This window comes from Pararge aegeria, chromosome 13 (genome assembly GCF_905163445.1).
Source record: "Pararge aegeria chromosome 13, ilParAegt1.1, whole genome shotgun sequence".
In the NCBI taxonomy this organism is placed as follows: Eukaryota; Metazoa; Arthropoda; class Insecta; order Lepidoptera; family Nymphalidae; genus Pararge; species Pararge aegeria.
The window spans coordinates 7,782,211-7,798,641 of record NC_053192.1 but is presented as its reverse complement, the minus strand read 5'-3'; the positions used below and the strand labels follow the sequence as shown (position 1 = coordinate 7,798,641).

Genomic DNA, 16,431 nt, shown 5'->3' with positions numbered 1-16,431 from the left:
TAGGACACGTGTTATCATGAGCGCTACCGCGACTACCACAGAATATGAGTTGTCGCTCGAAGCAGGCAGATGATTGTTTTGTTACAAAGACTAGAATCGTAAAGTTCATTATCGCGCATGGCATCGTAGGTAGTTAACAAGCTACGATAACAAAGCAATAAAGTATACCCATTAAAATCAGAATTCGATCTTTCGTTGCTCTTCTTTGCGATTTCCGAGAAAAGAAGGTTCCTAGGCCTTCGATAACCCAGCGACTGGTCTCGATTAAATCAGCCTGCTTTAAGAGCGAAGTGAAAAAAGTGATCATTACTGTGGAACCTAGTAGGGCTATGGAAATGTGTTCGGCAACCTCGTTCAAACCTTGTTCAGTACCTAGTTCAATTGCTGAAGAGAGAACAGAAGATTAAAATCTTACAAGATTCACCAGGTGGTGTTATTCTAAATCTTCGAACACAAGCACGTAACAATATAGCATATAGCATGTTTGTGACAGTAAGGTGTCAAAATATTATAAAGAGGGCATCTTTTTAGTTTGATTAAAAATACTTTTAAAACGACAAGAATAACGCTGCAACGTCACATTTTCTCTCTTAACGTCATCTTACATCGTTGACAAATGTCTGCTGCTGAAACTAGTTTTTTTTCTGTAGTACTTAGGTTTATAATTAAATAAAAAATAGCCTATTTAGTTGTGCCATTCTTGTGGCAAATTGGGGATATAATAAAACGCTAAAAAGTGCAATACAAACATCAGGACATAGGTACGAGTATATACCGAAATATTCCGATGGAAATTTTGTTCGTATTACCTACTATGCAAAAACCAGTTCCCGCTTACCAAAGCATATAAGGCAAAATGTAGGTACGTGAAAATGCACATAGCGGGATCGGACGGAGTAAGCTTCAGATCTTCGCTTACTCGTACATAATTCAGTAAGTTCGTACTAACAGAGATGTTATCCAGTATCCCAACCACATACTAATATATGTATGTACGTACATGCAAAACCTATTAACGTCGATAGATTAGGTATGTAACACAATGATCAAGCACATTCATCTTTAGCTACCTATTAACTATGTATAACCAAACTGTTAAGGTAAAGTAGGCCTACCCATCCTATATTAATCCCTAACTAAAAAAGGAAAACGTCTGTTTCTCAACAATTCTACGGCTTTCTCGACTGCGTTCTATATCATAGAATTTGTTAAACACACAATATATATAATTTTACGTTAATAATATTTTGTTAATATTTACGCTTTCTGGTGAATAGAGAGCGGCCAACAATATTTTCATACAGTGGAAAAACAGCAAAAATGGGTTAGCTATTTTCTAAGAACGTATTTAAAAGTTTATCCTGTTTTTTCCTCGCAAGTGTGATGAAATCGTCGTATGAAACGCGAATGGTTCACCTGTTACACTCTCGGCTTTCTTATTCGCGTTCGCTTTTATATCACCGCCCCGACTGTAACACGCATGTAACCAAACTAGATGCATAATCTACTATAACTGCACACCAAAAACACATACAACAACAACAAAAACGACACACAAAAAAATTGTACATAAACGTTTGATTCTTTATCGATTGTTTTGGACATTTTGCTTTCACTTAAAAGTTAGATCATAATTCCTACCTCGAACAGCTGTTCTCTTGCATGCCGCAACTGTGTATCCCGTGCGCTGAGTGCCGCCGCAAGCTGCAGCGAGCGTTCGGCTTCGTCGCGAGCGTGACGCAACAGTGCTGCTCGTTCACGCTCCCTTTCTGCACGTTCAGCACCCAGTGCCGACGATGCGCCGCTCCGAGATCGCATCTAACGATAATAAGAACACACTAAACTTAATACCTAAATTTGAAAAAAAAGTGTACATTATTCTACAAGTCAAGACCTTTCATTTGAAAACTATATTTAAGGATTGATGAAAAAAAAAAATTAAAATTTGTCATAGTGTATAGAAAACCACTAGAAAAGCCCTTTCATTTGATTCCCATATCCAGGGAGGGTTTGTGGCGGGGGCCATCTTCAGTGGCGTGCACTTCATACGTGTACAAAAGCTCTGCCTACCCTAAAACTTTCATACAACTATTATAAATGCGAAGGAATTTTCCATTTTATGGCATCTTCCTTCTTTATGCATACCCTGGTAAAAACACTGTGCACGCCAATGGCCATCTTGGACTGATTTTCATAAATACTAGCTAAGAACTCTCGCGACTAATTCACCTTTCAAACAAGAAAACCAAAATCAAAACCGTTCGGTAACCATTTTTTTTTATTTAGTCATGGACTAACTTGTAGTGATGCGAGATAGTCCATGACTGCAATCTATGGGTGATGATGCAGTCCTTTTTTTTCATTCCATTAAAAGTTGGCCATTGATGATGCAGTCTAAGATGGTCACGGGCTAGTGTAAATTTTTACTACCAGTTTCTACAATTTCTAAATATAATAAATTTTAATACAGAAACACAAATTATAGAGAAACAACGAAAAACTAACGTAATAAATTAACGTATCCCGGAATACGGGATTCGGAATACGGGAAAAGCAATTTAAAAGTTAAGTTAGGTTTTTGGCTATAGTATTATTAAAATTTTAGTTTTCAGTTTCAGGGCATATTGTATTGTTTTAACGAAAAATTTACTTTTCTAATTCTTATAATATAACATTTATTTACGATGTTTTTGAAAAATATTCGTTTGCTTCTATTTATACAATCCACTGAGCGAGCTATCGAGAATTTAAAATACCGCAACCATACTGCAATATTAATCAACGTAGTTATTATTGAAAATTAGTTCATTACAATCACAAAATTGAATAATAAACATTCTTCAATAATGGAATGAAAACATTTATTTGTTAAGCTTTAAAACTATGCTGAATGTACTCGAAACAAATAAAAGTGGTTTGTTTTGTATTAATGAATTTTAAAACAATAGTTGTTATGCTCAATAACATGTAGGTACTCGTACTTTTCCGTTATCGATGATACATAGTAGTACCTACATATTACTATTTACTATATATAGGAAAATAGTAACTAGACATAGGTTAAAATGTAGGATGAATCCACAAAACTAGGCACAAGTCTTTGTATGCAAGATTTTAGGCCTATGAAACTGCCTATGCCTTTCTCATAAATCCTGGGATTTAAAGAGAAAAAATTAAAAACCTTATTGTTACAAACTTCAAACATTAGATAAACTAGTTGATCGTCAAAAAAGTGCCTGCGAAAAATAAGTTTTCACACATGAATTGGCAGCCTATATTACTACTACAAAGCCATTGTGTTTGTGCTTAAAGTTTAAAAAAGTAATAAATGTTAAGGAATATCTTACCATAAGTAAGGCAAATATAATTTATTATTTATAAGTTACCATATGAATATTTTTATATATTCAATAGAATACTAAAAACTAATCAGGACATTTCATCATCAGAATCATTTGTTTTACAAAATTTCGTATGCCTGCACATCTAGTACATTTTTGATCGAAGATGATGATTACACAATGTATATAATGTTATATTATGATGAAGGATGTCTTCATTTACTATTTTGAGCTTATGTACATAGTTCGTACTACTATTTACAGACGTAGATATATTGTTTAAATTCTTTATCTTCAAATCGTAAATTGATAAATACTTACTGGACATTTCTACTCACATAAACATAAAAGAATCTACATCTAAAGTACGAGAAGCTTCCCATAGTAATACGCCCAAGGCTACAATTTGTGTACGCACCTGTTCATAATTTCTAATGAAGTCCCTGAGTTCTTTTTCTTTGTCCTCCAGAGTGGCGTACAGCTGCTTCATCTGATTCAGCAAATCAAATCTCTCGGCTTTAAGCCTCTTCTTGTCGGCTTTCAGAGCTGCAATAAAAGAAGGCTGTTAGTTTTACGCTTGCTGCTTCAATGTCGGGTTGTTTTATTCATTTTCGCTCACTATTTCAGTACACGAAAAGGCTCCATCGGGAATACGAATGTTTTATATTTCTTTGGAGTTCTTGTCGTGTTAACGGTAATGTAAAGAAATACAAGGTAACATTTTTTTCTAGAAAATAAGAATTTTCTTTTCATTTTCACATTCGAAAGTACTGGCTGTTGTAGTAACAATACTTTATTTTGTAATTCAAGAGGAAGTGATCTTAACTTTTTACCATCCCAACAAACTAAATGCTCTTTTTTGGATCTTAAAATATCGAAAAATTAAAAAAAGGTTATTTTTTAAATATTTGTTTTGGAATTCATAAGTAGGTCTAGTGGCTGGTTTGTTCGACTACGGATCAAGAGTTTGATTCCTGGGTGGGGCATAAAATTTTAGAGCTATGAGGATTTTATGTAAAATTCTCAGTAGGTGCTAGCTCGGAGTTAGGAACATGTACTACAGAATGATAAGTAGGTAGGATGACCAGTTACCCAATGCTAAAATTCTCTATAGAGCCGTGGTTTAACCATTTGCCAGACAATGCGACTAAGCAAACACAGTTGAAGCAGTTTGCGAAAGCAAATACGAATTTCCACCTGTAATATGACAGTGCGATTTGCCCGTTTAGCGATTAGAGAGCTTACAAAGCTTACACGCTGATAAGCACCCTTTGATCGTCGTCGGTGCTTCGTGAAACGCTTCGGATGACTTGACATCTGTTATGTTCAACTGTTTTATGTACTTTTGTACGATGCATTAAACCCGATTCCTTACTACTACTTTGTCTATTTAGGATGAAAATTTTGGCAGGTGCAAGCCCGTCATGTTTCGTATCTGTTCCGGTAAAATATAAAGTCAAAGTCAAAGTCAATATTATCTTTATTAAAGTAGGCCCATAGATTACACTTATGTTGCGTACATTTAATGTCGTACTACATTGATAGGTACCGCCCACTTAGTGAACGCTACGCATAACGAACAACATCAACTGTCGAAAATCGGTTTTGAAATAAAATAAATCGAACATTCAAATAAAAGAATTATCGAACTATATTTTATATGATTCTTATGAAATCGTTAATCGTCTCAATAAAATAATTTTTATTAATACATAACTATAACCTAAAATAAACTATTTAAAAACTAAATAAAATCTAAAACGTCCTCGAAACCACCGCAGCGAGGCACAGTTCCTAAGATGCTGGCAGCATTGCCCCTCTGGATGGCCAAACTAATTCGTTGGCCAAGGTAACTGCCCGCTCTAGGATCACCGGTAGACTCGATAACCCTTTTCGATAATTCTTTGAAAAGGGCTCTTGCCTCCGGACCCCACGGTCCCAAAGTCTCTACTCCAAAAGGCACAAAAATGAAGCTGCTATCCAGGTTTTCATATTTACGCCTCTTGGCCTGCTCGGCACTGGAAGCAGCCGCACCTACCATTGACGAAGTGGCCTGGATGTGTGATGCAGCTAGGGTATCAACACAAGTTGCATCCCACAGAAGTGACCTTCCAAGCCTCCAAGGTATGAGCGTCATACCATCAGGTCTCTTGCCATCGCTCCGCGCCAAACCAATAGGTTCTAATACAGCTGGTACGTGAGCGGTAGCTAGAGAACGTCGGATGATGTCGTTGATGGTGCTATGGCGAGAGAAGCGACCAGCGCTTCTTGAACAGGAGAGTCCATTTTATATTAAAATAAACTGATACTATTACAACGTGTAAATGAAAACCGAAATATTACTTCATAGGCTTTATAGGTATATTATGTACCGTCGGTTCACAGCCGAAAACCTTATAGTTTTTGAGTAAACCACTGCCATAGTTTTTACTGAAAGAAATCAGATACAGCCCTAACATCTCATGCAAAATTAAAATCTTGTGACTCCTGTTACTTTATTAGGTACGCGTCGCATAGCGTAGGTACTATGCGCGTGTCGGTATTTTATCTTCAAAAGTGTTGTCATAAGTAAACAGTAAGAATGTTTTGAATGGGAAAATAAATATGCTTCATCAGAAATATACTTATGATTCCATATATATTATTCGTAATTCTGTTACACGTTGTATAACAAATTATTTGAGTTTACAAATAATAAGAAATCATCACTAATGTATAAATTTAATAGATGTGAATAATTTAGTAAAAAAAGAAATGAAATATCAAATGTTTTGTATCATAAATTATAATCTGACCATACAGCATTGCCATGCGATTCCAAGTGCTATGGAAAGAACAATTCATAATCGAAACGGTTCATACGGACTTATATTTAATAATTAATTGTAACTTACGAAATAAAACCGCTGTTGCCATGAGATAGTTCGTATTAATAATTATTAGACTTGTAATAGAGCTTTTTGTGCCAGCTTGTCAGGGGAAGTACTACCGATAAGCTTATGTCTGTCGTCAAGCAGCAATGTTGCAATACTGTGTCTGTGGGCTATGGTAATCGGTCTGTGGGGCTTATATATGCACAGGGTAGGCACATGATGCTAAACACCTATGCCTCGGGGTAGCACATTGCTGGACGTGTTCCTTGCATTCCCTGCAAAGTGTTGATCTGTTTAAAGGCGATGATTTTCCACTTACAATCAAGTAGTAGATCTGCTTGGCCCGTCAATTATTACTATAAAATAGTGGATCCATCTATATGGATAAAAGTCACGCACTCAGTAGCAATGCATGTAATGGATTCCAGATCGTTATCTGTTAAACAAATCCATGGACTGAAAATATAGCAGAAGATCGAATAGATCGGATCGGTTTCTAAATGCATAAAGCATATAACTACACGTTCACGACTGTAAACCTGATATCACATCCAGTTTTGTGCCACAATGTTTTTTGACACACTGGAATAGGGGCTATTTTGATTTGCTTTGACATAGTGTAATACGAGTGATACTTTGTACAAACTATTAACTTTAACGGCTGTCGTTTGTCGACACACAGGGTGAACGTTTTGACGTATTGGATTACTTGCAATCTTTTTTATTACTATCGCCGCATTTCGTTTTAACCTTTCAGTTAGGTAATATACATTTTATAGTGCTTTTACCGGGGTCAAATAAACCTGCTAAAGAAACTCGATCCTACCATGTTAATTAACTACGCATACAGTTCCTACAAAATATGTGCTCTCCACTACAGACGTATGAAATCATTATCATCAACCCTTTACCGGGTCTCCGCCTACAATGAGAAGGGATTAAGGCCGTATTCCACCACGCTGAAAACCACGCAGAATTCACACTTCTATGAGAACATTACCGAGAACTGAGGATATTATCACCTAGGAAGATTGGTTAATTTACGCACCTATCTCTTAGTTATATCGACATTCGCATCAATGTAATGAGAGAAGTTGAAATAAAACTGCATACCCTAAAGGGCAGTTCACCCATTTTTACTAGTTCCGATTTCCGTTATAGCAAAGTCTTTAATAATAAAGTGTTAGTAAAACTCAAAGGGCGACCCGAGACGACGTGACTGGTGAACTAATTCTGGCGCACGTTTAACCCAATACTTTGCGAAACATTATAGGTTTAGTTTATCAAACTGTCGGCCCGTTACTTCTTTTTCCTATCATGAACATCGCCCTAACAAATTTCCTATCTTCGTGCTCGAGTACCATGTACAAAGTTTAGTTTGTACATAAAGTTCGTGGTTGGAACGGAAATTCTTTGCGAGCAGAAATTTCTTAAAACCATATTTATGGTGAAGATTACATAATTAACTATGAAAGATTATTTTCGTTTTATCAAAATACTTTTTAACTAGATAACTCTAATAGCTTAAGGGATGAAGAAAATGTTTTGCAAGAAAATTCTTTATAATACTTGTTTTGTAAGTATACAGCGGTCAAACCTTCACAATGTACAATGTAATACTGGGTACTGAATTCATTGGACTATTCCGTATTACCTTAAACACTATTTATTGGAAACTATAAATGAGTAGTAATCCCATAATATAAGTGTGATAGCGCTATTTTGGGGTAATAAAACATTTGTTGTTTTATTATATCCAGGATAGTTGCTTTTTATTTTAAAACGCAGGTAATAAGTTACGTAAGATCATACAAATACTGTTTTTTTACTAAGCTGCCAGGTAACCGATTTTGTTGAAATCACTGTGCATCTAGCTTTTTGATATCAGAGCACAGTCTAGCATGTACAACTTTGACTAAACGTTTGTAACAAACAGTATCGTTAACCCAGGGAAAGCCATTACCCCACTTTGTCTCCCATTCCATAGAACTGTCCTCCTCGGTGGTAATTCGTATGATTCTAAACTACAGCAGCACTGTCTTTGACATACAAAATGATCCATAGTCCATAAGTTAAAGTCAAAGTCAAAAATATATTCATTCAAGTAGGCCCATTGATAGGCACTATAGATGGCGTATATTACATGAGAAATGTGTACACTGTAGTGAGCTTATGGCGATATCCATATCTAGAATTCGTAAACTTAAATCTAAAGCTACGAGAGTTCCAAACGCGTCCTGGTCTAAGAAGAAGCCCACAACAAACTTAGTCGGGTGTTCTTTTTTGTTACCACCATCTAATTGTTATCATTGAACCATTTATTGTCAATTAAAATTATTAGAAGAACAACCTGGTTCGAGCAACAATTCACACCCAAGCTTTTTTATCGATTACGTAGTCATTTATACTATAATATGACTTTTCTATAAGTTTTTCTTACCTCAGTTTTAGTTGATAATTATTTTCCTTACCTTTACTTTTACACTAGTTTACTTAGTTATATTATTATTACTTTCTTGTAAGAGATCTATACATTTGGTAACTAAGTTTCAGTGTAGGAAATCGTTGGTAAACCAAATAAAAAAATACCTTTATAAATCATCACGATTAACTTTAGGCCATTACGAACCCACCGTTGGGCATCTCTCACAGAATAAACCAAACCAGAACCAAAGGCGTAACACGATCCCCGAGCATGAGGGGTGGAAAATACCAATTTCTTCATTCCAAGCAAAAAAATCTACCGACCGACCGACCGATCGGATCGACCTAGGAATTTTTTTTTTTTTTTTTTTTAATTTATTGTTCAAAATAAAAAGTTACAAATATTTTTCCAACATAATTATCCATCCCCTTAGAAACTATGCGTTTATGGTGGGGATGGCAGGTTCGCAAGTGTATATCTAAAAAAAAAAAAAAAGAAAAAATTTATTCAACTACTTAATCTTAATGTAAAAATATTTAAACAATCTTAATCAAACAGTGGCATTTTTGAACTATTAGCTAAAAAATGTCTTTTACAATTTCTTAAAAATATATGTTTTTTTCCATTTACACATTGCAAAGCAGGTGGGAGATCTTCAAATATTTTGGGTAATATGTATTTATAATTCCTTCTTCCGTACACATTATGTGTTTTCGGTAGAATAAACTTTTTATAACTAGGCAGTTTCCGAAAATTACCATCTCGCCCTTTACGTCTAAGATGTTGTATATTACCAAATTCTTCCTTAAGTACAGCTAACGTAACTTTGCTCTGCACTGGCAATAATTTACAATATGTGAATAATTCATGGCATTCCTTTGAGTATTTTAGTTTGATTTTTTTAGGTACTATGGTTTTTAACATTTTTAGTTGTAGGTTGTATATTCGGGTAATATATGTTTTATATGTTCTACCATAACTACTCAGACCGTATCCAATTATTGAGTCTGCTAGTGCCAAGTATAGTAATCTCAGCGTCTTGTAAGGAAGTTTATATTTGAGTATGTATAACCTACTTAATATAGCTCTCAGCCTTTCGCAAATATAGTTTATATGGGGTTGCCAATTAAAACGAAAGTCAATTTTGAGACCAATATACATATGCTCCTCTACCATATCTATATGGGTACAAATGCAATGTTGTATCCTGCCGTGCAAGCAGTCGTGCGCATGCGCAACTATATGAGCTTTATATTCTGCTTTATTGTGAGCAGAATGAATATGCATGGCCTTCGTTTTTTTAATATTTATCACCAGCCCTAAATCATGCGCCCATTTGCATAGGGTGTCGAAGTTGGCTTGCATCATGCGCTCGGCCGCCCGCACGTCCCGATTAGCGACAATGATACATGTATCATCTGCGTATTGATACACAGATCCCTCCTGAAATAGGTTACACATGTCATTTACGTACATAAGATATTCGGTAGGTCCTAGTATCGAGCCCTGGGCTGTTCCTTTAGTCGTTTTTATCTTGTTACTAATGATGTTATCGATTTTTACGCATGTAACTCTGTTTCTATGATAATCCTTGAACCATTCCAGGAGGGGTCCCTGTATTCCGCAATTAGTCATACTTTTATATAGCTTATCATACACTAACAAGTCAAAAGCTTTACTAAAATCAATAAAGACAACGAGTACATGCTTTTTGTCATTCAAGTACTCGTTTACTTCATTTGTAAACTGACATAGTAATTGAGAAGTGCTTCGATTTTTTTGGAAGCCGAATTGTTTTGTGTTTATAATGTTATGTTTTTGCAAGAATTGTTTTATACTATCACCTAGGTACTTCTCAATTACCTTGTCGATGCATGACAATATGGTGATTGGCCGATAGTTGTTAAAGATTTTGTGACCACCCCCTTTATATATGGGCCTAATTATGCCAATCTTCAGGGCATCAGGATATGATGCGGTCGCAATGCATGTATTAATTAAATGGGTTATCACTGGTGTTATGTATTTATTTAAATTCTTTAAATCTTTTGCTCTAATTTTGTCATACCCAGCGCTTTTTTTTTCATCGATATTCTTAATTATTTTAGAGACCTGGTTGTTCGTTGCCAGCCCTAGCCTCATTGACACCCCCTTCCCCCCAGATACTTCTGAGATACGGCACAAAGCTTGGTTACACGTAACAGCTGTCAATTTAACATTTTTTTCAAACTCTTTTGCGAAGCTGTTAGCTAGAACATTTTTTTCTAAGTTAAAAGATTTTAATAGTAGTTCATCGACTGATATTCTAAATTTGCCACATATTTCATTTATTAAATTCCATAATTTCTTAGAGTTTCTAAAATATTTCCTAATTTCATCCCTAATGTGTTTATGTTTGAGATAGTTTATGTATTTATTTGTTTTATTTCTATATTTGTTGTATAAAATTTTGTTATCAATATTTTCTGGATTCTTGAGCCATATTAAATATAATTTTTTCTTTTGAGAACACATTTTAAGCATTTTTTAAGAATCAAACCCAGGATCTCGTTATCTATTGTCGAACGTACTACAAACATAACACGACAGGCTACCTTACTTTTAAACCAGTTAAACCCTCAGGAATATTATTTAAACTCAAATCCGTGACACCTTTGAAACAAAAAGAACAAAATAAAACTGACTAGATAGGTTTAAATGGAAGTACCATTTAGAAAGTCGAAGTAATTACGACTTTCAGGATTATCAGGACCCCAAAAAGTCAACGAGCGGCCTCAGAGACGTGACCTGTAAACTAAAAGGCCCTGTCGTCTTCACGAATACTTTGCGAAACATCAAGAGTTTTCTTTATCGAACTAGAAAACGTTTATTTATATCCATTATTCTTACATAGTTTTTAACGAGCTCCCTGGCGCAGTGGCTTCCTTATAAGCGGAGGTCCCGGATTCGATCCTCGGTAGGGAAAATTTGAAAATATATAACTTCAGAATTTTCTTTTGTCTTGTCTGGATGGAGGCTTTTGCCGTGGCTAGTTACCCTATCGACGTTCGTGATGCCAAGCGAATTAGCCTTCCGGTGTGATTAGGGTTATGGGTTTAATACAACATTACAACAGTACAGACTTTACTGTGTGTACTGTTAGGCTAGTTACCACTGAAGTACAGTAGACCTGAGAAAATTCAGAGAAAATATAAATTCGCAAACTGCTCTGCTTCTTCTAATCGAACCAGGGACCTCTCAATTAAAACCTCACCACTGCGCCATGGAGGACATCAGACAAAAACAATTTCAGAAAGCGTTCTCAAAGTCCTCAAATAAAGCTATAAACAATCAACTTACAGTTAACAGCTTCTCTGGCCAGCAGCAGCTCCTTTTCTAACTGCTGAGGGTCGAGAGGCGGTCCATCTTGAGTGTCCCCTTGGGCCCGTTCCATCAACGTGCTCCCCGCCTCCCCCCTCTCCGCGGCCGCCACCAGTAGTCGCCTTACACGAGTTAACTCCGCCTGCATGCACATGAAACATGAAAAATCATTCTCGAAATAGATAGTCTCATTATGAGCAAATGAAGTGTTCATACTTTTCTCTTGTTTATTTACTAGCTACAATCTTGCTAGCTTGTACAAATCACGTGGGAATCGTTCGTTTTCCTGAGATAAAAAGTATATATTCTCCGTCCGTCCTTTCAAGTACCCCATGCCAAAAAACAAGTTAATTGGTGGCTTATTTAGGGCGTGAAGGAATGTTAAACAAAGAATGAAAACACTTTTGTAGACCACTTGTTACTATTTTATAAATTTAAAATGCATATGAAAACACTAATAAAAAAAAAATCACTTGTTACTATTCTAAGCACTTGTTAATTAAGCGGTGATAGCTTAGTGGGTAAGTAATTATAATAGTGCCTTTGGCTTCTCTTTTAGGGCTGAGACCCGCGGCTCGCACTTCTAACTTTTAGGAGTTATGTGCATTTTTAATATATTTGGCTTAAAATACGTAGGAAAACTGCTTGGGAGTTTTCCATCACGTTCTCAAAGGTGTTTGAAGTCTACCAATCCTCAGTTGGCCACCGTGGTGGACTAAGGTGGACTAAGGACTAAGGTCCACCTAAACCCTTCTCATTCTGAGTGCACCTGTGCCCCTTAGCGGCCCAGAAATGGGTTGATAATGATAGGATTTACAATGATGACTTTCTATTCAATTACTGCAGTTTTTAAAGATGTAACCCAATTAGACCGAAGTCGGAGCTAGGGCTAGCTCATGCTGAGTTTTTTTTTTTATTAAATGCGTATCATATTCATACTTCAACTCATACTAAGTTAACCTAACCTAACCTAATACTAGTGAACCTACCTAGCTGATGAATACAGAAATAAAAATATCCTATTCATAAAGGCGCATAAAATTTTCAGAAGACATTTCTAGGAAAAGCTTTTAATACTCCTAAATTATTCTAATTCTGTTTCTATAATTTTCGATAAGAATACAACAGGTGCTTTCATGTTATAAGTTTTATGTTTGTTTATTTTCCTTGTTTTTTTTTGGGCAATACCCGCACCGCCATTTAGCCTCAAAGTACCTAAGCGTAGCTTGTGTTAAGTGTACACACTTATAAAATAAAAATAAACACGCAGACACACAGAAACATTCATGTTAATCACTCATAAATTTTCCAGTTGTGAGAATCGAACCCACGGCCTTTGACTCAGAAAACATGGTCAAACTACTAGTAAGGGATTTGTTGGAAAAGTTATTAAATCGGGGAAGCAACTCTACTCTATTAGCTAGCCAGGTATTCTTTTATTTTTTATTAAAAAAATAACTAATGTTTTGCATATAATATTCAATCTTAGCTAGCTAGCGTTGGTTTCAAATTGGTTTCCATGAAAACTTAGAACTTAGACTACAGTAGGGCACGGAGGTTTACAAACCATATTTTTCTTTAATTCGTGCCTATACTTAAGAATAGTTACTTCCTAGTTTAGGTTGTAATGAGTTAATTCATGTATTAATTAAAGTCGAATGGGTTAGAAACTTGTCGGGCATCCTCCGACGAAAATTCACGTGAGTGTATAAATAAATACAATATTGCAAAATAGCAGTTCTAACCTACTTTTATGTTGGCGAATCATCAATAATGATGCAAATAGAAGCTTCCCCCGTGACATAGGAATATACTGTAGCATCAGTAAACATTCAATTGGAAATACCGAAATGTTGCTACACATTATTTATCACTGAGGGTTACTGTGTCTATTTATTTGCTCCAGCGCCCGCTCCGGCTGCATTACGATTAATTGCTATCGATTTGTAAACTTCTCCTAATGTTATGCCCTTCGTATAAAACAAGTTAAAGTAAGTCACGCGATCACGGGAACAAATAGTTACAGTCAATTTGTACGTGGTTTCATATCAAAGTAGAATTATAGCAGTTCATTGTTCACGTATCTATCATCATATTTATATATCACTGGAGGGTGCGAGCCTCTTCTAAGAGAAGTTATATCTTCTTTAAAGTTAATCTTTTTTCACTCAATATTTTCTGTTTTGATGCGTACCTATATACGACTTTTCTAATGCAATAGATGATTGTGATAACAATATTTGTTAATCTAAATCTACAGCTGCGAGGGTTTTAAATACGCCCTAGTCTAAGAAACAGTTTACGATCAAATTAGCTAAATCAATATTTAAATAGCTATCAAATATCAAAATTGTTCTGGCGCAGTCAGTGAATAATTGAAACTACGATATTTAAACTTACAAAAGGCAATCAATATTTTTGTATGGATCCTGGCTTTTAATTTTATATCAAACTCACATTTACGATAGGTAGTTAATTAAATTAACATAATAACGAACAAAAAATAATGTCACAATAATGACAAAAACATGTAGTGTCACATTTCGGACATATTTTTCGTATCCGTGAATACGAAATCCATGATTTATGAGCCTACGATTTTGGCGGTGGATTTCTTGTTGATCTAAATTTTGATTACTATAAAACTATATATCACAGTCAATACATAGTTCTAAATTTCATTATTCACTATACACCTTACCAAAATTTATAGTTTGTATCTTGGATACCTGATGCTTTGTATTTGAGCTAATTAAACAAAGATTGCTCGTTTAAATTTTACCGAATATTTTTTATGAAAAAATATAGAAACAAAGATGCTTCTCGCTAATAAGTATTTTCTAGGAAAATATTTTATTTTCAGGACATTCAAATGAAACAGCAGACATTCCTTTATCTTAAAAAAGAAACGCCATCTTTACAATTAGAAGGCACATAAAATGAAAATAAAGACGTTTGTTTCTGAGCGGCAGCCGGCAGACGGGCTATTCCGATGTCCCTGGGGACGTTTGAACATCTTCCAGTCAGGATCTATTTGTCAATGTATAGGTATACTTATTTTATATATTTTTATAAAGTTACATTAAAAATATATGAGATAATAATAATCTTAAGAAAACAGTAAAATGCTTATAACAGGTTCATTGTTTTTAAGGTTGAGAACCGGCCATAACAAAGGTTTTGAATAATTATATACAATTGTACAAAACAGAAAAAAGCAAAACAGACTAGTTGACATAATATGTTTTATAGAACTGAATTTAAAATTGAATATTATAACTTCCCATTTAATAATGAGGTTGTGTTTTATTCAACTCCATCGCCTAAGAGTAAATAAAATACATAGTACAACAGCCATTTTCAATTTTGTATCGGCCAAAAAGTATAAGTTAAATTAATCTTATTACTACCTATTTTTGAGATGGCGTTTCATCATCATCATCATCATAAAACACCAACTACAGGATTCGGGTTTCTTCTCGGAATGAGTAGCATTTAAGTGCGGATTGAGTTACATGTTTTTAAATACATTATGCACTCTATACATTATACTCTCTGGCATTATATGCCAACAACATAATTAGCTTTCAGCTTAATTACACAGACTCGCCACTGTATCTTACACTATATTCTTTTATATGATATGTAAATTGTTTTTATTACGAACATATCCCAGAATAATAGAACATGTCCGCCACATCTATTGGCTGCATTTATACACGGATGTGGTGGAAAGTGGCTAGTTTTATTGGTTGTTGTTCTTTTTTTATGTTATGTCATGATCTGTTTTATAAATAAACTACGACAATACACACACCGCAATCTAGCTCCAAAGCAAGCATAGCTTGTGTTATGGGTATTAGGATGACTACTGAAATTTTTAGGAAAAATATACATAAATACTTATAACATACCGATAAACACCCAGACACTGAAAAACATTAATGTTCATAACACAAACATTTTCCAGTTGTGGGAATCGACCCACGGCCTTGGACTTAGAAAGCAGTGTCGCTGCCCTCTGCGCCAATCGTCCGGCCGGTTTTGAGTGTTTAATTTAATAATAAAAGAAAATGGCGCACTTCTAAAAGTTAGAGGTTAGCCACTTGTCAGGGATCGACTTTGTTCCGTTTGTACTAAAGGAATAATGAAGTCCAAACCAATAGGCTACCACCGCTAACAATAATGAATTATTATATAATGAAGTCACCTGTAGTCGCTCGTTCTCCATGCGCAACCGACGAGCCAGCTGCGCAGCACTGAGCATCCCTGGGGAGGCGGGAACCTCTTCCTGCCTCGACCGGTCCGATCGCCCGCCAGGAGAACCCGATCCTGTTTTGGATATTAACATTTAATACTCTTTATTTTTCTTACTAAAACTAGGTATTGTCTCATACTTATATATTATAACTGGCCAACAATTTTTTTTACA

At 35.3% G+C, this 16,431-nt stretch overlaps 1 protein-coding gene across 7 annotated transcripts in view; it reads right to left on the bottom strand.

Annotated features, from left to right (window-relative positions):
• Positions 1-16,431, bottom strand: part of LOC120628855 (kazrin) — a 176,642-nt gene that overhangs the window by 25,604 nt on the left and 134,607 nt on the right. For all 7 annotated transcript variants that reach the window (XM_039897496.1, XM_039897498.1, XM_039897497.1 and 4 more), the window contains exons 6-9: positions 16,210-16,331; positions 11,979-12,141; positions 3,760-3,887; positions 1,642-1,818 (exon numbers count right to left, since the gene is read on the bottom strand). In XM_039897496.1, the coding sequence (XP_039753430.1) occupies positions 1,642-1,818; positions 3,760-3,887; positions 11,979-12,141; positions 16,210-16,331 (590 nt within the window). The remainder of the gene's footprint in view (positions 1-1,641; positions 1,819-3,759; positions 3,888-11,978; positions 12,142-16,209; positions 16,332-16,431) is intronic.